This window comes from Dermacentor silvarum, chromosome 1, assembly GCF_013339745.2.
Source record: "Dermacentor silvarum isolate Dsil-2018 chromosome 1, BIME_Dsil_1.4, whole genome shotgun sequence".
Taxonomy (NCBI): domain Eukaryota; kingdom Metazoa; phylum Arthropoda; class Arachnida; order Ixodida; family Ixodidae; genus Dermacentor; species Dermacentor silvarum.
Genome location: NC_051154.1, coordinates 311,528,226 through 311,554,200, shown reverse-complemented (window position 1 = coordinate 311,554,200; position 25,975 = coordinate 311,528,226). Strand labels below are relative to the sequence as shown.

At 49.2% G+C, this 25,975-nt stretch overlaps 1 protein-coding gene across 1 annotated transcript; it reads left to right on the top strand.

The window, feature by feature from the left end:
• Positions 1 to 460: 460 nt before the first annotated feature.
• LOC125943142 (uncharacterized) lies at positions 461 to 25,649 on the top strand. The gene is made up of 6 exons (XM_049661575.1): positions 461 to 503; positions 1,097 to 1,390; positions 4,411 to 4,511; positions 5,953 to 6,163; positions 6,784 to 6,963; positions 25,435 to 25,649. The coding sequence occupies exons 1-6, from the start codon at positions 461 to 463 to the stop codon at positions 25,578 to 25,580; spliced, it is 975 nt and encodes a 324-aa protein (XP_049517532.1). The 3' UTR covers positions 25,581 to 25,649.
• Positions 25,650 to 25,975: the final 326 nt, after the last annotated feature.

The following is a 25,975-nucleotide window of genomic DNA, read 5'->3' as shown; positions in this document are numbered from 1 at the left end:
CGATTCATGCACTAATTCGACAATGAAACACTTGCTCCGTACGACAATGTTTGCTGGTACATTTTGCATGGCACTATAGGTAGCTAAGCCAACGTAACCTATAGCTCACCAAACAGATGATATACCAGGCATTCGAGTCAGCGCGCCTATCTTGAGGACGGACCCCTGTTTCTCGAGAAGTACGTATAGGAATTGATATCAGCGAAAAACTGGGGATTATGTTGGGGGCGCTGGCTTAAATTCTCTTACGTAAATGTAGCAAGAATAAAACAATTTTAGACTCTCTCTGAGGTAGCATAAGTCTGAAGCAGTAATTGGCGCTAATTGTTCTGTCACGCTGACATTCTAAGTAGCGCTAATGCGAACGCCGTGTGTTGCCTTTCTTATGCCTGCCCTTGCATTTTTAGCGCTACTTAGGATTCCACTGCTACATAGGTCACTGAGATAAAAAAAATTATACATGGCCATTGAACACGAGAAGAGTGTGGTGAATGTGGCGTACTGTGATTAAGAATGAATTTTACATGCTACCTTAGGGTGGGCAAAGAGTCTAGTAAAACTGTTGAGCATAAAGTCTTGCTTACGGAACTTTCTGCTCTATAGAAATGTCACGTATAACAAGATAGCAGTGCCTTATAATCTAACACTTTTTATTCTGTTTTCACCATATGCAAGACTGCGCCCTATTCCCGGCTAACAGGCACTTCCTGTTTTGCAGAATTCTCAGGTAAAATAACTACACAGCACAATTTATCAAGAAAACAAAACATAATTTGAGCATCCAAATTTCAATAATGAAGGGCAGAAACATCTAAAAAAACACTCACAACAAATTAATGTGAATGGATAGGCCAAAGCTAAGCTGCTACATATGAACAATATGAGCAACAATATGAACAACGATATTCATTTCTAAGTTGTAGATTATGTAGGAATTAAGAATCGGTTAGGTATAATTTAGAACTGTTCCATCGATGCTGTTAAAGACTGAAAACTTGAAGGAAAAATGCTATTCGCTAATTGGATAGACTTCTGAGCGTTTCGCCATTACTTACCTCAACTTCCTTTATTTAAGGCTGTTTTGGCATTTTCGCAGCTATTTCCACGCCTGTAATCACGACAATCCTATCGAACGACACTAGTTCGCTGTACTTGGCATGGAACATCACGCTTCCATCGAACACCCCAGAGCTGAACCCGGAGTTCAATGTGAGAGTGAAGACGAATGGCTTCTACCGGCTCGTTCACACGGTGGAGAAGACGATCAGAATTGCGGATCTCAGCTCAGGGACAGAGTACGAAGTTGAGGTGCTGCTTTGTCTGGAGAGGACGCCTGGAAAACGAGAATGCGGCCGCCCTGCAAAAGCCACCATAAGTACTTGGCCTCTTGGTAAGCAACAAGCATCAATGCCGCATATAGTCTTGCTTCATATGTGCCGTTCTAATCTTATACCTCCTGTGGACCTTGCAGCTGCCAATTGTTGATCGCCAGAGAACGCTATACTGACTAGTTATTAGCGCGAAAACGGTGATTTGCAGCGAAAACCCGATATGAAGAAAAAAAATAATCCCGGCATAAACAACCTTGGGTTGACATCTTTGTATACGCGAGAGCTTGTGCATTTCAAGAGATATGCGCTGCAGATTTCAGTGACGAACATGCCACTCAGCCACCATGGTGGACCTTGCAAAGAAAGTGTTTTTTTTATTCAGCATTAAAGCGTATGTAACCACGAGACATGACATGCTTGACTGTGTATAAATGTACAGTCAACCGAAAAATTTTACGGATCACGGGATCTCAAAAACCGTTCAATTCCCGAGAAGCCTGCAGCAGTAGCCAGTACAACTGTATACGACAATGTTGTTTGCATAATCTAGTCAAGACCCGAAATGCGAACACCAGGCTGCGTTCTAAGGCTGCGGAGATATTCAACTTTTGCTCAGATTTCATGGTCGGTAATATTTTTTAGTTTACTGTACCAAAGTGCCACAGTATACGACGAGAGGCGCGCATGGAATTTCGGGGACGAACACGCCCCGTATTTCATTCTTCATTGTCACCTAGAAGATGTACGTGCCCAATTTCTTTAAATACAATGTCGCAGAGCGACGTCCCTAGGATGCCAAGCGTCTCAAGTGCAGATTTGCGCGAGCTTGTTCCTCCTTTGCGGTTGCGCGAGTCCGTGGTCTAAAGGTTAGAGCACGCAACTTCTGTACTGGGGGCGCTTAGTTCAAAACGGATCATCGGACATTTGATTAAAGCCAAGCTGTTGATGGCTAGGCTTCTGTGCATTTTTCGTGCGCGTGTGAAAAAATGTGGACCGATCCTGGTGATTGTGCAGACCGGGTGCAGAGGCATTATGGCGCATACCCCCGTGGACTCCAGGTGGTGGGCTCCGGGACTTGTAACACGTCCTTGAAATACCCTTGTCATACCTTGGACCAAAAGAGGTCCCAAGAAGAAGGGTTACAACGGATACTATGATCGGATCTTAGCCCAAAAGGCTGATGCACGTCGGTCATGTCTGCGTTTGCACCTCCCTCTCTTTGTCGGCGTAGAAACCGCTTACATGCCTAGTTTACTGCCGCTCACCTGGGGCAGCGGCACCGTCGCCCGTGTATATAAGACAAGGTGCCGTTCTCCATTATGACTTTCACTTATTTTCTCTCGTCGTAATGGCGAGGCCGCGTGTACTGCGTACTCCCGGCAACAACTGCATCCGCGACTCTGTTCCTGCCGTCGCTCTACGTTGGCGCGTTGCTCGCCGGGAAACCGGACTATACGCGGCCTCACCATTCTGTGTCACCTCTGTGTCGTATGCTTAACAGCTTCGCTGGCGCTGCACCTTCACAGAGTGGAATGGCTCGTGATATTTATCTCTAGTGGCAACTAGTAATATCGTGCATGTGATTTCAGTTGGCCACAAACAGCTACAAACATACAAACTACAAAGTGAGTAGAACAACCCAAGAGAGATATCGGTTTAAAACAAAAATAAGACTTTTAAATCGAAGGAGCGGGAAGCCACGGCGCTGTTGCCTGAAGCGCGTATTAATAAAAACACCTCGTCTACTTCAGCCTCACTTAGCTTATGCCTCACGCGCATTAGGAAGGCACTTGAATAAATCAGCCATCGGGTGTACTTGAAACAGCATATCCAGTGAAGCAGTGTATGATTCTAGAAAGTGCACACTTTACCTCGGATACAGTTCACATAGAGATAAGTTATAGGCCATTTTTTCTTGATGACCATAAAAGGCATTATTAGTAAACTTTATTATTTGAGCAGGAAGAAGCTTTGAATTAATGAATTAATTTTGAATGAATTCTCAAGGAATGAATGAATTGTGGGCAAGTTACCTTGTTGATATACCAGTGGCGGTATTCTGCAAGAGTCTACCTAGTGGACTGTCCATTTCGGCGACCGTTCATTCGCTGCGGCTTGACGTCCAGGAAGGAGACTGGCTGGCACCGTCCTGCACGTCAAGCAGCAGCGAATCAACGGTCCCAGAAATGGCGAAATGGACAGTCCACTAGGTGGACTCTTACAGAATACCGCCCCTGGTCTTAGCAACTTGAGGTTCTTTGAAAGTGAAGTGGCTTCAAAGCCGTCATCTCTACACATGTGCGTATTTGCTTGCGTGCACGCGCGCTTCAAAATAGGTGAAGATGCCTGTCCGCACGAACGCTTTGTTGTTTTGTAGACTGTTGTTTTGTGAAGAAGGGCTGGACTTGTGGGTGTAAGAAATATGTTCCCGGATCACACCTCTTTACGTGCGAAACCACAATTTGATTATGAGGCACGCCGTAGTGGGGGACTTCGGATTAATTTCGACCACCAGGGGATCTTTAACGCGCCCCTAATGCACGGGATACGGGCGTTTTTGCATTTCGCCGCTATCGAAAAGCGGCCGCCGCGGCCGGGATTCGATCCCGCGACCTGGCTCTTGGCAGCGCAACATCATAGCTGCTAAGCCTCCACGGCGGTTGAAGAAGCTTAATGCAGCAAATGGTTATAGAGTGAACGGTGTTCTCTAACAAACGATCTAAAATAAGCGAAGCAGGCTTCCTTTTATAGAAGAGCACTCATCTATAAGAAATTGACAAACCGCTATAATGGCTCTAAATATGACGGCATGCTCATGCAGTTAGTGTATTAAAATTAAGGACGTTTGCATATTTTACGAGAAATCGCTATAAATATGAGACACGTTGTTAAGGTGCCGTGAAATGAAATTTTGAATGTCTATTTTTACAGAAAATAGTTGGCAGCGTATACTGCCGGCAAAAACGTCCAGTGTGTCAACGCAGTAGTTTTCACTGTGTGGATACTGTTCTTAGTTCTATTTCCACAGTGACTGAGGACTGTACGTATGTGTGGTTGTGTTTCTTTACTCGTCTAACAGTACCTCTGGCTCCAACATTATCCACAAGAGGATTCCAGTCCACACCAGACATAGCGGCTGTGTCATGGAGGTTTTTCAACAGCACCGTTACGCATGTAGAGGTTCGTTGATTGTATTGCTGCATATTGTTTGCGTGGATTTCTCTAGTTCGTTTGCGTTTGCATGCCGTGTCACAAGCCATGTCACGTAAGTCGTAAATATGCAGGTAGTTATTTGCTTTCTTATAATAACTACAGGAAGAAGCTTATGAGAGTATTTATTGTGTGACTATAATTAGGCAATCACTTCTTTCATTTAAATGAAGGAAGTGATTGCGTCACTTATTTCATCAGATGCGGAAGAGTAGTTCATATTGAACAGATCTTGGAGCGCGCTAGCACACTCACACAGAGAGAACGGAAAGCAAGATAAGATAACCCTTCACTCACAATTGAAACATTTTTTATTGGGCACAGAGACTTCATAAGTAGTTAAACAATTTCTTGCGCACGCGCACCAGAGCATATAAACAACATATTATATCATAAGAGCTGCCCGGTAGAGTATGTAACTTACAATACAAACAAAAGACAGGCAAATGTTAATTATTAAGGTAGGTGAACTCCTTATTCTGTTAAATTATTGTTGCTTGACTGACGCAAGCTTCACCATGTTTTCTGATGTGGTTTGATTCTATGAGCTGATGTGTTAGTTGAACTCGATGTCTGAAAATAATTTCGGCTTTCTTTGAAAGCAGGGTAGCAAAAACACTTCTTCCGATGATTAGCAAGACGTGAAGATCCTTAGGCTTTTAAGAATGGGTGATGTTCTCCTGTTGCGATAGCTGACGTATATTCTGGGATTGTTGCATACACCCTTTATCGCAAGAACTGAGGGTGCTGTTGTGCTTCAAGATATGTTCGTTAGAAACTTAAACCAACTATCCTCTCTGGGCATCTTGTTGGAGTGGAGTTGGTTAAGATGATGCAGTGGCTCAAGGTTGTGGCCTCAAAGTTCCCAAGTTGGACATGGTCAGAGCTACCAAATGCGTCTTAAGCTGAAACACCTGAATTGTGTTCCATCTTTATAGCGAACGAAAGGCGATATTAACTCACGTGATTTTATACCACACTGCTGAGTGAAAAAATAAAAAAAATCTGTGCAATGGTAATTTACCGAATGAGTGCAAGTCAATGTCAGGGTACAAGCAGTGAATACCTTAGTCTCTCCTGAACACAATAAACGATAAAGTGCAAGGGCCACTAAGAGCGATTGTCTTATTCATGCAATAATTCTGCGGGACTTAGCTTGTTGGCGTACCTGGTATTAAGAACTTGAGGTTCTTTGAAAGCAAAGCGACTTCGTAGGCGTCATCTGTGCGCATGTGCGTGTTTGCTTGCGCGCACTCACGCTTGAACAAAGTTGAAGACGCCCACCTGCACGAATGCTTTAAGTGATATTTTGTGAAGAAGGGCTCGGTTTGTTGGTGTAACCATATGTTCCCGGATTACGCATCTTAATGACTCGTAATCGATCTGCACTTGTCCTTACCTTCTTTCTCAGGTTGCGAGGAACTACAGCAACTGGGTGAATTGCGAAAACTCGACGGAGTGCGACGAGGTCGTGTTGCACGGCTGGAACTCATCCTTTAAAGCGGGATATGTCAAGATCTCAGCGCTTATACCACACACGACCTACTCACTTTCAGTGAGAGGCTGCAACGACCTAGGATGTGGTGACGCGAACACAGTGGTCATCACAACCGACATGTCAGGTATTTTTGCTACTAACTGCAACAATAGATAATCTCATTTTCTGTTCATTTTTAAGTTTACGAGAAGGTGCCAGGAATTGCCTGCAATAGATTTATTTACGGCTGTTCAATCAGTCTCTCTTATTGCGCTCACTCGGCGGGGCCATCAAGGTAAAAAGAAGTCTCGAGTTTCTAGACAAGGTATCGCCGTTATCGTCACTCATTATCACATGTATCCGCTATCTGTGGCACAGAAAACGGTGATGATGGCAAAGAAAATAATGACACAACTGTCGTTCTTCTGTAATAGAGTGCGCTCAAGTAGATTTATAAAGCCTGCTCGCCAGTTTTTATATAATACGTTTATGCACTCAACTACATTTTCTTTCCACGCGGCTTGGCCGGTGTACTTAATATGGCGTAATATTGGGGAACTTGATGGTGAAAGAACGGCTTAAACTGGAATACAATAAATAAGGGTTTAGCACCATTCCGTCCGTACCACTGACACGCGTTACAATAGCAATAAAAACGCAGCAACCGAGTCCCATCAACGGTGATATACTGCTACACCAAGTTTAAATACAGATTCTGCCGACATCGTTGATCGTCCCGTCTTGTCTCCGCTACGTGTTTTGCAGAGCCAAGTGAGCCTATTAGCCTGACAGTGAATGCAACAGAAGATGGTACTTCAGTTCAGCTCGAGTGGAAGGCGCCGGAGGAGCCAGGGGGTCCGCTGACGGGTTACGTGGTCTCCTGGCAATGTGACCAAGACCATCTCATGGCTGCGACCACTGATAAATCCTTTTTTACCATCCCTGGTACGCTATGCGCCCTTATTTTTTCCCGCCCGATAACTGCGTGATGAGCTCATGCTTGCCGGACATTTATCCCTTCAATAGTTTCTTTAAAAAAGTTTCTAAAAACATTCCCTTCCTGTCCTCTCTAATTATACAAGGATAGAGTGAATTTAATGTATCTGATTGCTCCTACGAATAATTCTTGCCTAGTCATTGCCTTATATATACGGTTCATAATGTTCAGTGCTTATATTTTAAAGCAGTACAAAATAGAACAAGGGAAGAGATTCTAGGCGAGCGCCAGCTCGCTACAGAAATGTGTATTCCTTGAATTCCACAATACGCATAGAGCACCACTTATGTACTTTTGTGTGTACATATGCATCATCATATTTGGCATGATACGTCTACTGCAGCACCAATGCTTCAGCCAATCATCTCGTTGCCTGTCCTGCACGAGCAGGCGCCTGCCTGAGCCTGGAATTTCGTAATCTAATGATTACCTGGAACAGGGGCGTAGCCAGGATTTTTTTTCGGGGGGGGGGGTGTCACCGGCTAAACCGGGGGGGGGGGGGGGCAAGCGTCTGCTTTTCTCTACGTGACGTGATCGATAACAAATATTGGTAGTTTAAACAGACTCTCTACATGTATATCCAAGACATGGGACCCCCCCTCGCGTGCGCGTGTGCTTGTGCAGAAATTAAGTAAAAAGTAACGTAAGCTCAGTTAACTACAGTAAGTACGACAGGTACAGTGGGCGTTTGGAGCAACGGTCTCTCATCGCGCCACTGAATGGACCAGTCTTCGAAAACCCATCATTGAGACGACCCGCCCGATCGGAGAAGACATCAATAATTGTTAAGGCTCATTCACACCGGCGACTGACAGTGGTCGCGCGACCAAGTTGGTCGCAAAGCGGCCAGTCGCAAATGGTCGCAAATGGTCGCTTTTCTCGAAAAGCGACCATTTTGGCCAGTCGCTCACTGCTCGATTTTTCAGTCGAGCGACCATGGTCGCAAAGCTGCTCAACCAATCAGCGCCGCGCCGAAAGTGATGTGTGTCGTCGTCCACGCCAAATGCAATGTCCGCGTCACGATATGCAGGCTACAGGCCGGTAATTGGTGTCTTGTCTTGTGATTCTTGGACGCAGCAATTGCAGCAACGTGTCGAATATACGCGGTCGCATTCGCTGGAAGCTATAAACAGCAGGAAAAGAAAGCACAACACAAACCCTTTTTCCAGCTGCCGTTCGTTGGATGAGCACGCCACCCAAAGGTGAACAGCGGGTGAACAGCTTTGCTTTAATATTATGCACCGAATAACACGCCATGCGAACTAGAAATTACAACTTCCTCTCGATAATACTCGCTGTCATGCGCACAAAGTTCGGGCAGGAGGCGGGTTGCGTGGCCGGTCACTTCACGCGAGCGGAGGCACGGGCGCACCCACGAGCGTCGCGTTTTCTTCGGAGGCTTCCGCGCTGCCACAGCTGACACCACGGCAGAGCACATCAGCACAGGGACAACGTCTTCCTGTTCGATCGAATCAAAATCAAGCCATCACTCGAATCAAAATCCATGGCTGTTGCCGGAACGCGAAACCAATTTACACAGTGCCAGCGAAGTGCGCGCTAACTGCGTAGATCCCTAGAATTCTCGCTGAAGAACGAGAATGTCCGGGATTGCGAATTGCAGGTCGCGCTCAGCCGGGCTTGCCGGTGTGAACATTAGTCGCCTTCGGTCACTTTTTGTTCGCGAGTCGCAAATGGTCGCGCGACCTCCTCAAGTCGCCTGTGTGAATGGCGTCGTCCTCGTCTGGGCGAAGTGCGTTTCAGAAGTCAAGGGCGGCTATACACGCGAAAATGCACGTGTGACCAGGCTACACCTACTCCCATAGCAATAGCTTGTTCGCTGCGTCTTTGCGCTAGAAAACTTAAATAGGCGCAAAAACGCGTAAGGCTTTTTTTTTCCGAAGCTTTCGTCGCCCTGCTACCTCATACGAGAGGGTTGCATTTTCTGCGGCAAGTGCATGGACCGCTGTGTCTTCCGCTGTGTGCGAGCGTGCAGCCGTCATTTGCCTTTACGTTAACAGATTCAGAATTGAACAGATTATTTCACCGCACAGCATACATATGACATGTGTACGCATTTTAAGTAGTGCGTGCAACTCATTTCTGCTTCACTTACGCCGGTGCAAACCGGAAGCGGCCTTGTACCTCACAGAATTTCGACTGATTGGTGTACTAGTGATGCAGGAATGAACTCCGGTCTTGTTCAGTGCATAGTGCACATAATCAATTTTTCATTACGCGTGAACTCCGACGAGAACTGTGAGCGCCTGCAACAAGAGTTTATTTACGCTTTACTACGCACAGCTGTAATCCATGCCTGTCGGCTGTCTGTTTCGTGCATTCTGTTGCGAGTCGGTCGAATTTCACGGCTGGCATCAACCCCTTCGTGCATACATTGCTGGTTTGGGATTCCACAACACAACAGCAACTACCAGCCTTCCGTAATTGCTGGTTTGGGATTCAGCAACACAACAGTAACTACCAGCCTTCCGTAGGGGCGCAATCGCAAACAAAAGACGTTTCGCGCGCGCGAGGCGGCCTAACCGGCACCTGAAGGGAAGCGGCGCAAATGTATACCGGAAATTTAGACCACCTGGGGTGTTTAACGTGCACCTAAATCCAAGTAAACGGGCCTCGAGCATTTTCGCCGTCATCTAAAAGGCAGCTGCCGCGTTTCTTGATTCATTTGTAGCGCATTTATTGCTTCAGGATGCGGCCGCCGCAAAGCGGCCGTCACATTCTCGCCCGAAACCTCACAGAGTGTGAAAGCCTTGACAAACACCCTGACAGTTTTTTCCATATGCAGACATGATTCGCTATAAATTACCAACCCATACGGAAGCACCCAGGAATGAAATAGTGATAGTAGCACCGGTTTCTTGCATTATGTCAGCGCGAAGTGACGAGGTCAAAGGGTGGGTAAGTGGGGGGGGGGCGCAAAAAATTTCGGGGGGAGTTTGAACCCCCCCAACCCCCCCCCCCCCCCTGGCTACGCCCCTGACCTGGAACGTTCTGCCCTCTCGACGGTGTTTTTCTTCTTCGTGCTCATTCTGTTGCTCTGAAAGAACATCGATTGTCTGTTCTATGCGTTACTCGACCTGTTTCATCCCACTTATTCCTCTTCATCTTAATTGGAATATCTGATCCACGTGTTTTTTTTCTGTTATATCCAGAGAAGAGCGTTTTCTTTTAACAGCGAAGCTGTTTATGGCTAGGGTTCCGTGCATTTTTGTTCTGCGTGTACAAAAATGCGGGCCGATGCTGGTGATAGTGCAGAAAGGTTCCAAGCGCAATGACACATACTCCTGTAGACTGCGGGTAGGGGGCCCCGGGACCTGTAACACGCCTTTGAACTACCCTTGTCGCACCTGGGACTCAAAAAGGTCCCAGGCACAAGGGTAAGAACATATACTACGATCTTAGCCCGAAAGACACGCGTCGGCCATGCCTACGTTTGCACCGCCCTCTCTTTGTCGGCGTTCCAAGTACTCGCGCATCTCGTTTTCTTTCCTTCCCCACCAGATAATTCAACGTCATCATTAAGCCAACGGGCAGCCATAATCTATTCCTTTCGGAACGGGCGGTCTGTATGTATTCAGAAAAAAATTCAGTTTTGTTCGGCATATTAATGCATTTTTTTTCGCGTACACGTCACTTTGGCGTGGTGAGATTACGCGGTTTTGTGAGGTCGCGTGACAGACAAGTGATGTGTGCGTAGCCAGAAAACATTGGACCAATAGCAGAGGGCTAATGGGTAAAAGGCGTCGAATCAAGAGTGATTATTTTTGTTTTGTGCGGTTTAATCATGCATAATCAGTGTATACACGTTATATCAGATGGGGAGCTATCGGGGTTTTCGTGACGTCGGGTGACAGACAGGCGAATTAGGGAGTGGCCCGAAAATATTTTGTCCAATTGTAGAGGCTGATTGCAGAAATTGGAATTAAAACAGTTTGGAATCATTTTACGTTGTAGCACCCCAGATCTGTTTTGACCTTGGTGCGAGAAACAATGGGTGTCGAATTTGCTGTCTCTGACATAGAACAACACGCAGTGATTCATTTTCTGTGATTAGAAGGCGACCCTGGAATCTTACACAATGGTGGGCGAGTTGTTGGCGAAAACGTCCCATCCATTGTCTGCAGTGTCTGCATGTGTTCTATTTGCTTCTGCAGCGCTTGTATCGCCTGTGTTAATATAGCTATCTCCATTTCTGAACACATCATATCTAACTGAGAAAATATATTGCACAACTGTTCAACAATTACTTGCAATACAATATTTTCCAGACACAAGTCTGTATTTCAGCCCACAGCAAGCTATTCAATGTATAGCGTACACATTTTAAGCATGACCATCAAATTCCAACCCATGTAGCAGGCCTGAATTTGTACAGCAATGAGTGGTAGGACTGTAATGAACCCTAATGAATAGCACTGATAGGATAGACAGTGCGGCGATCGGTATTCCTTACAGAACAAAACAACGGACAGCTCTTGCCTCGCTCTCGTATTCAACAGATTGATTAGCTTTATGGCTAGTGAACGAAGGTGAATCCGTTTTCATTTCCTTTCTTGTGATTTAAACAAAAGTATTTTAGTCCGTCCGTAAACGTATTACGGTTTACAGAAGAGCAGGACACCGGACCTCAATGGCAACCGAAGCATTAGTAGGGCCATGTTGTTGCGGTTTCTACAAGTAGAGCGCCTTAAAAACGTATTTTTGTTCGGTCGATGTTTTGGCAGACCGAGAAAAAGACAAAAAAAATGCAATTCATTATACCCATATGATTTTTGTTGACGATAGCTTTGCACCATAAAGCAGGATGGATTCACGTGTAGTGCTCTGAACATGAGTAGACGTCAGCGTCACAGCATAGCGCCCCCAGTGGTGCTATAAGTAAGTATTTTTCTGGTCTCTCGGGAATCCGTGAACGGAAATGAATGGGCGGAAACTCTCTAATGTAGAGCATGCTCAGGTTAGAGCGTTCCATAGCTGATCGTTCCTCATGAACCCATGTTATACCCCCTTTCTAACTTGAGCTGTGCGTCATAATCTTATCAATCCTTGTCATCAAACTTGTGAGCATGACGATAAAGTAAGCACGAGTAATAGTAATTTTTTATATAGCAGAAAACGCTTGCGTTAGCGTGCAACGCAACACTAACGCAAAGAAAGGCTGCACTGCGCGGCTCAAGGTAGTGTTTTAGAATACCGGAACGGAGCCAAACTCTAACGCTAACGCAAAAAATACAGCGCCATCTACATGTAAAAACACAAAGTACTGGAAAGCCAAATCCACATGACATGTCGAGCTGATCCAATGCCGAATCCGCAAGTGTGTCCCTAGGTCAAGCTTATCCAAAGCCACAGTCGCTGCGTTAATTACGCATGTAGGTTGGTGCGATTCCTTTTGAGCTGCGATGCCCGGAACACGTGTAGTGAACTCCGATTCACCCAGAGCGGCCATGCTCTGACCACGTACAAACGCATGGTGATCGGCGTGCCTAACGATCTCGCTCGTCAACATGAATAGACGTGTCAGTCGCGAGGGTCACAGACAAAATCTGTCGTCCAGGCCTCCACCTTGCACCCCGCTGAGGACGTTCACCCGGCTCCGGTCGCCTACCATTTCTGCTAACCTTTGGATTGCCCTGAATCAAGCTGCTCTACATCTGCTGCATGATTCCTACTCTGATCGCATTCACATTTATAGAGATGGCTTTTCGACTCTGACCAGCTCTACTGGCGCGGTAGTTATTCCGTCGGCATCATTCTGCAAGAAGTTCAAGATCAGCCACGTCACAACATCGACAGGGTCTGAACTTGCCGCCCTCCATAGCGCAGTGCTTTATGTGGACGAACAATCACCAAATAATTGGGCTATATTCTGTGATTCAAAGGCAGCCCTACAGTCACTTTATCAGCTCTGCGCCGCAGCCCACATTAACAATTGGTAGCAGAGATACGATAACGCTACCATCAAGCGGTGGTCAGAGGCCACGACATAGTATTTCAGTGGCTATATACCTGGGCACTGCAACATCACTCGCAATGAATGTGCCGACAAAGCTGCCCGGGAAGCACACGACGAATGTGAAAAAATGTCAATACCGTTTTCAACAATGGATGCAGCGCGACACCTCAGCAGTCTAAGAAAATGGAATACACCAGAGTTTACCAACCAGCGATTATATGCCATGGACCCACAGATGCAATTGCAACTTTTACCCGGTTTTAAACGACATGAAGAAACCTTACTGTGCCGCCTGTGATTAGGAGTTTCTGTTACAAACTGCTATTCATTCCTAATTGGAATGGCGGACAGTGCCAACTGCAGCACATGTGGTGTTGAGGAAACCACCAGACATATCTTATGTGACTGCCCTAGATACGAAGAAGAGGGGATTGCCCATCGGACTGCTTTGGGGCGCTTAGACGACAGGCCTTTTACGGAGGAGAAGATATTGGGCCCGTGGCCTCGTGCGTCTTCTATCTACAGGGCTACAAAGGCGCTGCTGCGTTTTTTGAAGTGCACAAGCCTGTATGACCACCTGTGATGAAAATCAGCGATGAATGCTTGACTGTACATGTGCAAGGTATGAACTGGGAACTTCTCTCTTCCTTCTCCTCTTTCAATCCCTTCTTCCCCAGTGCAGGGTAGCCTAGCGGGCTCAGCCTGGTTAACCTCCCTGCCTTTCCTTATGACTTCTCTCTCTCTCTCTCTTGGATTGCCCTAGCCTGCAGTAGGGGAGAAGAAAGGGAGAAAGTGCCCGCAGAGGGCGATCACCCAGCTCCGGTTGCCTACCATTTCTGCTAACCTTTAGATTGCCCTAGCCTGCAGTAGGGGAGAAGAGAGGTAGAAAGTGCCCGGATGGTGGAGGGTATAAGGCCAGCCAGCAGCCACGTGAACACTTTTGCTTTGCCCTAGCATGCAGCTTGCACGCTTAACTTGTATGTTTTCGTTGGAGCACACCGCTCACACGTAACCATGTATTAAACTTCTGTTACTTGTTTAGACGTCGCCGCGTCTTCTCCGCCCGACCCTCTCTGATGGTCAACCTGGTTGCGCATTTACATTCGCACGCCCGTACAGCCGGTCGATTGCAGCGTGCCCGCGCGGCGCCAAAGGGAACTAAAGATCTAGGTACTTGCTGGGGGCGCGTCTCCGCGAACGCCCCTAAAGCCCCCTAAAACGCCCCTAGCTCTGTGAGTCCCTGCGCCCTGGCGCCGCCGCCGCCTCCCCAGCTTTTGCATGGCTTCACGGAGTGCGCCGCGCTAATGGCCAGGCGGGCGCGTCGCCGTGGTCCGTCAGAATGATGCATTGAGTTAACGGTGTTTAAAACTGACTGGACACAATTTGTCACTTAGCTTGGATCTCAATTTCTTTCCCCTTTTAGTTTTACCATACGTTACCGCATACGGTACGTAACGTCTGCGCCATGTTTTGCGAGCCGAGCCAGACCAAGCTTAACGCGAGCAAGTGGCGTCGGCCACAGAGCCCACGCCGTGCATGTGCGCGTCTCGCATGCGTTTTTCACCATGGTAGGACCAAGGGGCGAGTTAAATCATAGAAAGTATATAGGAGGCTATGGTTAAATTTAATTCACCTGCTGTGACGTGGCGAAGTCGCAGCAAGTATGACAGTCCCTCTAACCGGAAGCACAACCTTGAGCTAAACTGATCTTGTGGCCGTACCCTTTGTACAGGCGAGTAATATAATCAGGCCGAATGAGAAAAAAATTCAAATAACCGAAAATCAACCAAAACAAAAACAGAACGTAAAGCGTGGCAGAAAAAAAAACACACTTCGGGTTGGTGGCGCCATCTAGTGACGTAGACTTTACTTAGGGGAGGCGCCGAGTTTTTATTGCAGTAACTAACGATATTCTACTAATCTGCTAGTGTAAAGTGTCGGCAGCGGTGCAATTTACAACAAACAGTCCTATTTTTTATATTGCTTCGACAAACACACCTAAGTAACAAAAAAAGGTTTCACGTGTTGTTGGACAAAGCGTCACAAGATGCCGCCACCAGCTTTGTGACTGGCGTCCACATTTGCCGTAACAGGCATTTCCGTAAAGAATAATACATGTATGGACAAGCTAAAGCTTTTTAGTATCTACCAAAATTATTATTTCGCACTCAGCACATAGTTCTTGCATTCTGCAAGGCCTGAATGTTAGCTGCTATCATCATTATCAATTATCGTACGCATCGAGCACACACGCAGCTCAAACTTATTCGGTCATCGCGGTACGTTAACGCACTTACCGTACCGTAACACGGCACTACTAAGACTAATTGACTAACCAGTCGCGACAGGAGTAGAGCAGCAATGTATTGTCTTCCTGCCTGTTTACTAATGGCAGGAAATTAGGCTCTAGCACTGTGGCATAATCAGAGAATAAACGTTTAAGTCCTTTCAGGTATGACTCCGAGTTGATGCTCTACCATTGGTCCACGATCGCATGCATACTTCCCTTCGACTTCGTAGTCGGCCAAGTGTAATCACGTTTTAACACTTCGCCGGCGCACAAAGGCCATCGTCGTTTTAACATTGACCACATGACACAAACGTAAGTCCGTACAGTTGTATACACTGTCGCTAATCGCGGCAAAGTTCCGTGTTTCTCTAGTTAATGCGCGTTCAGTACCTGCGCTAGAACCCAACAGTCGGCTCGCCACGGCCGCACTGGAAAACGATCGTCTGCGAAACATCCGAAACCCCAGCCTGCGAAACATCCGAAGCAAGCTAAACGAAGCTGTTGCACAGAAAAACGTGAATTTTTATGAGAGAGGCGGCCTACTGTACCGGAAGTAGGTAGACTGCAGTGGTGTCACATTTGACCAGCTGGTCGTGCCTCAGGATTATCAACACGATCTTTTACGCTTGTCACATGGAAGCTATGGGGCTGGTCACTTAGATGTCAAGAAAACTAAGGATCGACTATTACAGGAGTATTATTGGCCAGGTTGTTTCCGCGATGCAGATCACTTTGTAAGGACTTGCGACACATATCAGCGCGTGGTGAAGCAGGGTGATAAGGCAAGAGCGCCGATGAAGCTGGTGCCGATTATCACTGAGCCCGTTCCCCGGATCGTGGTCGACACGGTTGGCCACTTCCTGTAAGGACTAAGGGATACGGTCATATCTTGACAGCAATTTGCCTTGCTACTAAGTTTCGCTAAGCGGTCCCCCTTGATGAACTTAGTTCGGTGGAAATAGTTAACGCACTCCTCTCGATATTCGCCCGAGTTGCTTTTCCCGTCGATGTACAGTCCGACCAAGGCACCGTGTTTACTAGTGCCCTAACCACGACCTTTCTAGAACGATGTGGGATAAGGCTCATTCATAGCTCAGTGTACCATCCGCAGTCCAATTCCGTAGAGAAGCTACACTATTTTATGAAACGCGCATTAAGGGTGTTATGCTTCGAAAGGAAGACAGTGGGAACTATGTTTACCTGCTACCCTGTTTGCGTTGAGGACCGCGCCGCATGAGGCAACCGGTTTTTCGCCAGCAGAGCTCGTATACGGTCGCTCGCTGTGATCGCCGCTGCGCATGCTCTGTGCGAAATGGGAAGGGTGCAGGGAAGACCCAGTTGTGGTCGAGTACGTACTTAAGCTACTATGCAGAACGCTCAAAAAGGGCGCAGAGGTTGTCAGAAGAGGCCATGTGTAAAGCCCAGCATAGGTCCAAAGTGTATTACGACCGGACAGCCAGGACACGTCGATTTGAAGTCGGCCATAAAGTAATGATTCTGCGACCTTCGCAGAAAAGCAAGCTCGAGGTGCAGTGGGAAGGTCCCGCAAACGTAGTTCATAAACTCTCTGACACGAACTACGTTATAAGCCTGCCTGGAAAGCGGAAGATACAGCAGGTTTATCACTGTAATCTGCACAAGCCCTACAGTAAACGGGAAGCAGTTGTATGCATGATGGTAAACGTTCCTGAAGAGATTATGGTAGAGCTTCCGGGCCTCGTGTAAGTCACTAACGGAGAGGCTGGCGAACAACTAATTAAAGAAGTATCGAAAGCGCACCTGGAGCTTGAACAAATGACGGAGTTGCAGGAAGTCCTGCAAGATTTTCAGGATTTATTTGTAGATGGCCAGGAAGGACATCGGTTCTTACGCACGACATCGAACTAACTTCTTCGGAGCCAGTACGTTCAAATTCTTATCGTGTGTCACCGCGCCAACTTGAGATTATGGATGCGGAAGTGAAAAAAATTCTGATTCTAGGTGTGATCGAGTCTTGCGAGAGCGATTACACCTCGCCTTTGATCCTAGTTGAGGTGCCGGGCAAGGATCCGCGTCCTTGCGTAGACCGCCGGCTAAACGCGATCACTAAAGATCAAATTTATTCTATACCAAACATCGAAGAGCGCATCGAGAAGATTAGTAGCGCCTGATTCATTTCGACACTAGATCTAGTTCGAGGCTATACACTGGCAGGTTCCGCTCACAGAGCAGGCTAGCGGATATGTCGCCTTCATATCGCCGTTGAGAACGTTCCGCCCTAAGGTCCAACTACTTTCGGGGGTTTTACGTGCTAAAACCAGTTCTGATTATGAGACACGCCGTAGTGGAGCGCTCCGAATTAATTTTGACCACGCGGGGTTCTTTAACGTGCACTACAACGCAAGCACACGGGCGTTTTTGCACGTCGCCTCCATCGAAATGCGGCCGCTGCGGCCGGGATTCGATCCCGCGGCCTCGTGCTCAGCAGCGCAATGCCTTAGCTAACTGAGCCACCGGGGCGGGTCCTCCCTAAGGTCCTACGCTTCGGTTTGAAAAATGCCCCGTACTGTTTTTCAAGCCTTATGGACAAAGTTTTGAGAGAACAGGAAGGGTTCGCCTTGCCGTACTTAGATGATGTCGCGATATATACCGCATCCTGGTCGGAGCATATGCAACATCTGAGGGCAGTGTTGGCCCGCTTGCGTGAAGCCAGCTTAACCGTCAAGGCAACAAAATGTCAGATGGTGCAAGCGGAAGTGATCTATCTCGGTCATGTGATCGGACAGGGCCTTCGCCGTCCCTGTGAGCTAAGTGAGTGAGTACGAACTTTATTGAGGTCCTCAGGAGAAAGGATTTGAGCTAAAGGTGGCTGCGATACGAGATTTCCCGCAGCCCCGTACAAAGACCGATATCCGATCTTTCTGAGGGGTCGCAGGGTACTATCAGCGGTACATCCCGAGATATTCGGAACTAGCTCGCGCTCTGACCGATGCTCTACGAAAAACAGAGCCACAGAACGTCATCTGGGACAAAAAAAGGAATCGGGTTTCAACGCCCTAAAGAGCGCGCTGACGAGTCAGCTCGCGCTAAGATCACCGGACTACACGAGGGGATTTGTGGTTCAGTGCGATGCGAGCGAGCGAGGAATGGGCATCGTACTATGCCAAAAGGGAGAGAGCGAGGAGGAACACCCCGTGCTTTACGCCACTCGGAAACTCATTAGTCGAGAACAGGCCTACAGCGCTACTGAGAACGAGTGCGCCTGTCTAGTTTGGGCTGTTCAAAAATTGTCTTGTAATCTTGCGGGCTCGAGGTTCATCAAAGAAACGGATCATTGTCCTCTCAGATGGTTGAAGACAGCGACTTCCACAATTGGTCGCCTCCTGTGTTGGAGTCCCGTTTTGCAGCAATATTCTTTCGAGATACGCTATAAAAGGTAACTCTCAATGGCAATGCCGATGGCTTAAGTCGAAGCCCTTAGATCAAGAATCAGCCTCCATTGCTTCAGCAAAATTCTGTTTTTTTTTCTTGACGTAGTATTGGAAAGGTTTTATTTTTCTTTACGCCATGGGGTTAAGTCATGTCTTGTGAAGCGTATAACAAATTTATGTATGTACTTAGTGCTGCTGTAAGTTGGTAAAAACTGTCACTTTTGAGCGGGGAAATAATCCTGGCAGAACTATAGGTGGGGATTTGTCTCGCGCTTGCTGACTAAATGGTTGACTCTCGGAGAAGTTCTGCAGACGCATGCGGTGAACGAGAAACTGCTGCAGACCCTTTTGAGGTATCTAGACTCTGACTGGGACATTGAGCTACGTTGGAGAAAATCACAGTGTTTCGTGCTCAAGATGGCTGTGCGACAACCGACGACGAGTGCAAGCATCGACCTGCGTGATCCCTCTGGCTAACGGATGCCGCCCCTGCCCATCGGAATTTCCTTCGGCGGCGGGGCAGTCTGTTACGATTCCTTTAGAACTACGATGCCCGGACAACGTGTGGTGAATTTCGATTTACCCAGAGCGACCATGCTCGGACCACGTGCAAACGCATGGTGATCGGCGTGCCTAACGATCTCACTCGTCAACATGAATAGACGCGTCAGTCGCAAGGGTCAGAGACAAAACCTGTCGTCCAGCCCTCGACCTTGCTCCCCCGCTGAGGACGTTCACCCGGCTCCGGTAGCCTACCATTTCTGCGAGCCTTTGGATTGCCCTAGCCTGCAATGGGGGAGAAGAGAGGGAGAAATTGCCCGCAGAGGACGATCACCCGGCTCTGGTCGCCTACCATTTCTTCTAACCTTTGGAATGCCCTAGCCTGCAGTAGGGAAGAAGAGAGGGAGAAAGTGCCCGCAGAGTACGTTCGCCCGGCTTCGGTCGCCTACCATTGCTGCTAACCTTTGGATTGCCCTAGCTTGCAGTAGGGGAGAAGAGAGCGAGAAAGTTGCCGCAAAGGACGATCACCCGGCTTCGGTCGCCTACCATTGCTGCTAACCTTTGGATTGCCCTTGCCTGCAGTAGGGGAGAAGAGAGGGAGAAAGTGCCCGCAGAGTACGTTCGCCCGGCTTCGGTCGCCTACCATTGCTGCTAACCTTTGGATTGCCCTTGCCTGCAGTAGGGGAGAAGAGAGGTAGAAAGTGCCCGCGGAGGACGATCACCCGGCTCCGGTCGCCTACCATTGCTGCTAACCTTTGGATTGCCCTTGCCTGCAGTAGGGGAGAAGAGAGGGAGAAAGTTGCCGCAGAGGACGATCACCCGGCTTCGGTCGCCTACCATTGCTGCTAACCTTTGGATTGCCCTTGCCTGCAGTAGGGGAGAAGAGCGGGAGAAAGTGCCCGCGGAGGACGATCACCCGGCTTCGGTCGCCTACCATTGCTGCTAACCTTTGGATTGCCCTAGCTTGCAGTAGGGGAGAAGAGAGCGAGAAAGTGCCCGCGGAGGACGATCACCCGGCTCCGGTCACCTACCATTTCTGCTAACCTTTGGAATGCCCTAGCCTGCAGTAGGGAAGAAGAGAGGGAGAAAGTGCCCGCAGAGTACGTTCGCCCGGCTTCGGTCGCCTACCATTGCTGCTAACCTTTGGATTGCCCTAGCTTGCAGTAGGGGAGAAGAGAGTGAGAAAGTTGCCGCAAAGGACGATCACCCGGCTTCGGTCGCCTACCATTGCTGCTAACCTTTGGATTGCCCTTGCCTGCAGTAGGGGAGAAGAGAGGGAGAAAGTGCCCGCAGAGTACGTTCGCCTGGCTCCGGTCGCCTACCATTTCTGCTAACCTTTGGAATGCCGTAGCCTGCAGTAGGGAAGAAGAGAGGGAGAAAGTTCCCGCAGAGTACGTTCGCCCGGCTTCGGTCGCCTACCATTGCTGCTAACCTTTGGATTGCCCTTGCCTGCAGTAGGGGAGAAGAGAGGGAGAAATTGCCCGCAGAGGACGATCACCCGGCTCCGGTCGCCTACCATTTCTGGTAACCTTTGGATTGCCCTTGCCTGCAGTAGGGGAGAAAAGAGGGAGAAAGTGCCCGCAGAGGACGATCACCCGGCTCCGGTCGCCTACCATTGCTGCTAACCTTTGGAATGCCCTAGCCTGCAGTAGGGAAGAAGAGAGGGAGAAAGTGCCCGCAGAGTACGTTCGCCCGGCTTCGGTCGCCTACCATTGCTGCTAACCTTTGGATTGCCCTTGCCTGCAGTAGGGGAGAAGAGAGGGAGAAATTGCCCGCAGAGGACGATCACCCGGCTCCGGTCGCCTACCATTTCTGGTAACCTTTGGATTGCCCTTGCCTGCAGTAGGGGAGAAAAAAGGGAGAAAGTGCCCGCAGAGGACGATCACCCGGCTCCGGTCGCCTACCATTGCTGCTAACCTTTGGAATGCCCTAGCCTGCAGTAGGGAAGAAGAGAGGGAGAAAGTGCCCGCAGAGTACGTTCGCCCGGCTTCGGTCGCCTACCATTGCTGCTAACCTTTGGATAGCCCTAGCTTGCAGTAGGGGAGAAGAGAGGGAGAAAGTTGCCGCAGAGGACGATCACCCGGCTTCGGTCGCCTACCATTGCTGCTAACCTTTGGATTGCCCTTGCCTGCAGTAGGGGAGAAGAGAGGGAGAAAGTGCCCGCGGAGGACGATCACCCGGCTCCGGTCGCCTACCATTTCTGCTAACCTTTGGAATGCCCTAGCCTGCAGTAGGGAAGAAGAGAGGGAGAAAGTTCCCGCAGAGTACGTTCGCCCGGCTTCGGTCGCCTACCATTGCTGCTAACCTTTGGATTTCCCTTGCCTGCAGTAGGGGAGAAGAGAGGGAGAAATTGCCCGCAGAGGACGATCACCCGGCTCCGGTCGCCTACCATTTCTGGTAACCTTTGGATTGCCCTTGCCTGCAGTAGGGGAGAAGAGAGGGAGAAAGTGCCCGCAGAGTACGTTCGCCTGGCTCCGGTCGCCTACCATTTCTGCTAACCTTTGGAATGCCGTAGCCTGCAGTAGGGAAGAAGAGAGGGAGAAAGTTCCCGCAGAGTACGTTCGCCCGGCTTCGGTCGCCTACCATTGCTGCTAACCTTTGGATTGCCCTTGCCTGCAGTAGGGGAGAAGAGAGGGAGAAATTGCCCGCAGAGGACGATCACCCGGCTCCGGTCGCCTACCATTGCTGCTAACCTTTGGAATGCCCTAGCCTGCAGTAGGGAAGAAGAGAGGGAGAAAGTGCCCGCAGAGTACGTTCGCCTGGCTTCGGTCGCCTACCATTGCTGCTAACCTTTGGATTGCCCTTGCCTGCAGTAGGGGAGAAGAGAGGGAGAAATTGCCCGCAGAGGACGATCACCCGGCTCCGGTCGCCTACCATTTCTGGTAACCTTTGGATTGCCCTTGCCTGCAGTAGGGGAGAAAAAAGGGAGAAAGTGCCCGCAGAGGACGATCACCCGGCTCCGGTCGCCTACCATTTCTACGAGCCTTTGAATTGCCCTTGCCTGCAGTAGGGGAGAAGAGAGGGAGAAAGTGCCCGCAGAGTACGTTCGCCCGGCTTCGGTCGCCTACCATTGCTGCTAACCTTTGGATTGCCCTTGCCTGCAGTAGGGGAGAAGAGCGGGAGAAAGTGCCCGCGGAGGACGATCACCCGGCTTCGGTCGCCTACCATTGCTGCTAACCTTTGGATTGCCCTAGCTTGCAGTAGGGGAGAAGAGAGCGAGAAAGTGCCCGCGGAGGACGATCACCCGGCTCCGGTCACCTACCATTTCTGCTAACCTTTGGAATGCCCTAGCCTGCAGTAGGGAAGAAGAGAGGGAGAAAGTGCCCGCAGAGTACGTTCGCCCGGCTTCGGTCGCCTACCATTGCTGCTAACCTTTGGATTGCCCTAGCTTGCAGTAGGGGAGAAGAGAGTGAGAAAGTTGCCGCAAAGGACGATCACCCGGCTTCGGTCGCCTACCATTGCTGCTAACCTTTGGATTGCCCTTGCCTGCAGTAGGGGAGAAGAGAGGGAGAAAGTGCCCGCGGAGGACGATCACCCGGCTCCGGTCGCCTACCATTTCTGCTAACCTTTGGAATGCCCTAGCCTGCAGTAGGGAAGAAGAGAGGGAGAAAGTGCCCGCAGAGTACGTTCGCCCGGCTTCGGTCGCCTACCATTGCTGCTAACCTTTGGATAGCCCTAGCTTGCAGTAGGGGAGAAGAGAGGGAGAAAGTTGCCGCAGAGGACGATCACCCGGCTTCGGTCGCCTACCATTGCTGCTAACCTTTGGATTGCCCTTGCCTGCAGTAGGGGAGAAGAGAGGGAGAAAGTGCCCGCAGAGTACGTTCGCCTGGCTCCGGTCGCCTACCATTTCTGCTAACCTTTGGAATGCCCTTGCCTGCAGTAGGGGAGAAGAGAGGGAGAAATTACCCGCAGAGGACGATCACCTGGCTCCGGTCGCCTACCATTTCTGCTAACCTTTGGAATGCCGTAGCCTGCAGTAGGGAAGAAGAGAGGGAGAAAGTTCCCGCAGAGTACGTTCGCCCGGCTTCGGTCGCCTACCATTGCTGCTAACCTTTGGATTGCCCTTGCCTGCAGTAGGGGAGAAGAGAGGGAGAAATTGCCCGCAGAGGACGATCACCCGGCTCCGGTCGCCTACCATTTCTGGTAACCTTTGGATTGCCCTTGCCTGCAGTAGGGGAGAAAAAAGGGAGAAAGTGCCCGCAGAGGACGATCACCCGGCTCCGGTCGCCTACCATTTCTACGAGCCTTTGAATTGCCCTTTCCTGCAGTAGGGGAGAAGAGAGGGAGAAAGTGCCTGCAGAGTACGTTCGCCCGGCTTCGGTCGCCTACCATTGCTGCTAACCTTTGGATTGCCCAAGCTTGCAGTAGGGGAGAAAAAAGGGAGAAAGTGCCCGCAGAGGACGATCACCCGGCTCCGGTCGCCTACCATTTCTACGAGCCTTTGAATTGCCCTTTCCTGCAGTAGGGGAGAAGAGAGGGAGAAAGTGCCTGCAGAGTACGTTCGCCCGGCTTCGGTCGCCTACCATTGCTGCTAACCTTTGGATTGCCCAAGCTTGCAGTAGGGGAGAAGAGAGGGAGAAAGTTGCTGCAGAGGACGATCACCCGGCTTCAGTCGCCTACCATTGCTGCTAACCTTTGGATTGCCCTTGCCTGCAGTAGGGGAGAAAAAAGGGAGAAAGTGCCCGCAGAGGACGATCACCCGGCTCCGGTCGCCTACCATTTCTACGAGCCTTTGAATTGCCCTAGCCTGCAGTAGGGGAGAAGAGAGGGAGAATGTACCCGCAGAGGACGTTCGCCCGGCTTCGGTCGCCTACCATTGCTGCTAACCTTTGGATTGCCCTAGCTTGCAGTAGGGGAGAAGAGAGGGAGAAAGTTGCTGCAGAGGACGATCACCCGGCTTCGGTCGCCTACCATTGCTGCTAACTTTTGGATTGCCCTTGCCTGCAGTAGGGGAGAAAAAAGGGAGAAAGTGCCCGCAGAGGACGATCACCCGGCTCCGGTCGCCTACCATTTCTACGAGCCTTTGAATTGCCCTAGCCTGCAGTAGGGGAGAAGAGAGGGAGAATGTGCCCACAGAGGACGTTCGCCCGGCTTCGGTCGCCTACCATTGCTGCTAACCTTTGGATTGCCCTAGCCTGCAATAGGGGAGAAGAGAGAGAGAAAGTGCCCGCAGAGGACGTTCACCCGGCTTCGGTCGCCTGCCATTGCTGCTAACCTTTGGATTGCCCTAGCCTGCAGTAGGGGAGAAGAGAGAGAGAAAGTGCCCGGATGGTGGAGGGTATAAGAAGGCCCTAGCGTGCAGGGTGCGCTTAACTTTTTTTGTATGTTTTCTTTGAAGCACACCGCTCACCCGTAACCATGTAATAAACTTCTGTTACTTGTTTTTACGTCGCCTCGTCTTTCCTGCCCGACCGTCTCCGATGGTCAGCCTGGTTCGAGCTAGAAGCAGACGCTGTTGAAGGTACCCCCGAACCTCGGCCCGTAACAAGGTGTTTGGTTTCAGTGTTGTTTTGTCAGAGTCGCGAAACACACCGATTATTCTTTGCATGCCACGATTGAGCGTTCTGTGGGACCCATATTACCTGTCTTTTTCAAGTTGGGATGACATAGATGCCCTCATCATTCGGGAACGAGAGCGACGACGTAGGTTGTACGTGTCCTCAATAGCGGCCTGCTCCACATCGCGGCTTTACACCAGCGCAAATGAGCGAAATACGCTTGGGCGCCATCTCGAGGCGGATACACCAAACGTGAGCAAACCCTCTCGTTAAGCATACTGCGCCGCTAACCGGGAACGTACATCGAAAACAATGCCCATTTGTCACCTGTACGCCGCTGTCGAAGCAACATCACACAAATCTAAAGCTAACACGAGCATTAGTGGGGAACGAATGATCCGAACAGTGCAGGCCGACGACTCGATAGATCCGAAGCGGGCAGCTCTCACTACGACTGGCGCCACCATGTTGCCGTACGTAAGCTCCCCTTGCGTGCGTTAGCGTTTACCGCTAAATCCAGAAAATAGCATACGTAGTACGTAAGAGCTCCAGCACTGTTTACGTACAGTGCATGTGCAGTGTGGTGCACGCAAAACTAATGATAATGCCAACTCTTTGCGCTTACTGATTTACGCTATACTAAAACTGTCTAATCACAGGATGCAGAATTCACTGTTTTAATTCCAACTACTACTGGAGTGAAAGTATCCCCTATGTTAAACTTTCGCTATTGTTTCACTCTATAGGTCTTCCTTCCGCGGTCCAGGAGTGCACCTTCTCAGTGTCAGCTTTCAACGAGGCGTCTGACGAGCGGCAACTGCACGGAAATGCTGCCACTCTGACGATACCACGGCTACTACCATGGCTTACGTGCGCTACGAACATCGGTTAAAATGTTATGGCAATCACTACTCTAATAGAGGAATCTAAAGAGAGAAAATAAAGACAGTGTGGTTCCTTTGTTTGATTTATGCCTTTGTGTTGATTTCACTAAATTTTCGATTGTACTAATGCTCGTATTATGTCATTTCTTCTGTCCCGTCCCGAATTTTTAGTTTTCGTCAGCGATGTTACCTTTTATAAGCACCCAATAATTAGCAAACTATAGAGAATCTCATCTGATCTTTCAAGGCTAAGCTGACTGCAGAAGTCACACAAAAGAAAATGATGATAATGATTATAATGAAGAACTAGAGTTCATAGAAATGACTAGGTAAACTTAGGTATAACAAGTGCGTTTGACCCGCTGCTGAATGGTATCATAAATTGAAGCGAATCGTAAGGTGT

Excerpts from the sequence above, each read along its gene's own strand:
- LOC125943142 (XM_049661575.1), top strand. The coding sequence starts at position 461 with ATGGCCATTGAACACGAGAAGAGTGTGGTGAATGTGGCGTACT. Across the intron at positions 504-1,096 it reads TGTGGTGAATGTGGCGTACT|CTATTTCCACGCCTGTAATC; the intron begins GTGATTAAGAAT and ends GCATTTTCGCAG. Across the intron at positions 6,164-6,783 it reads CATCACAACCGACATGTCAG|AGCCAAGTGAGCCTATTAGC; the intron begins GTATTTTTGCTA and ends CGTGTTTTGCAG.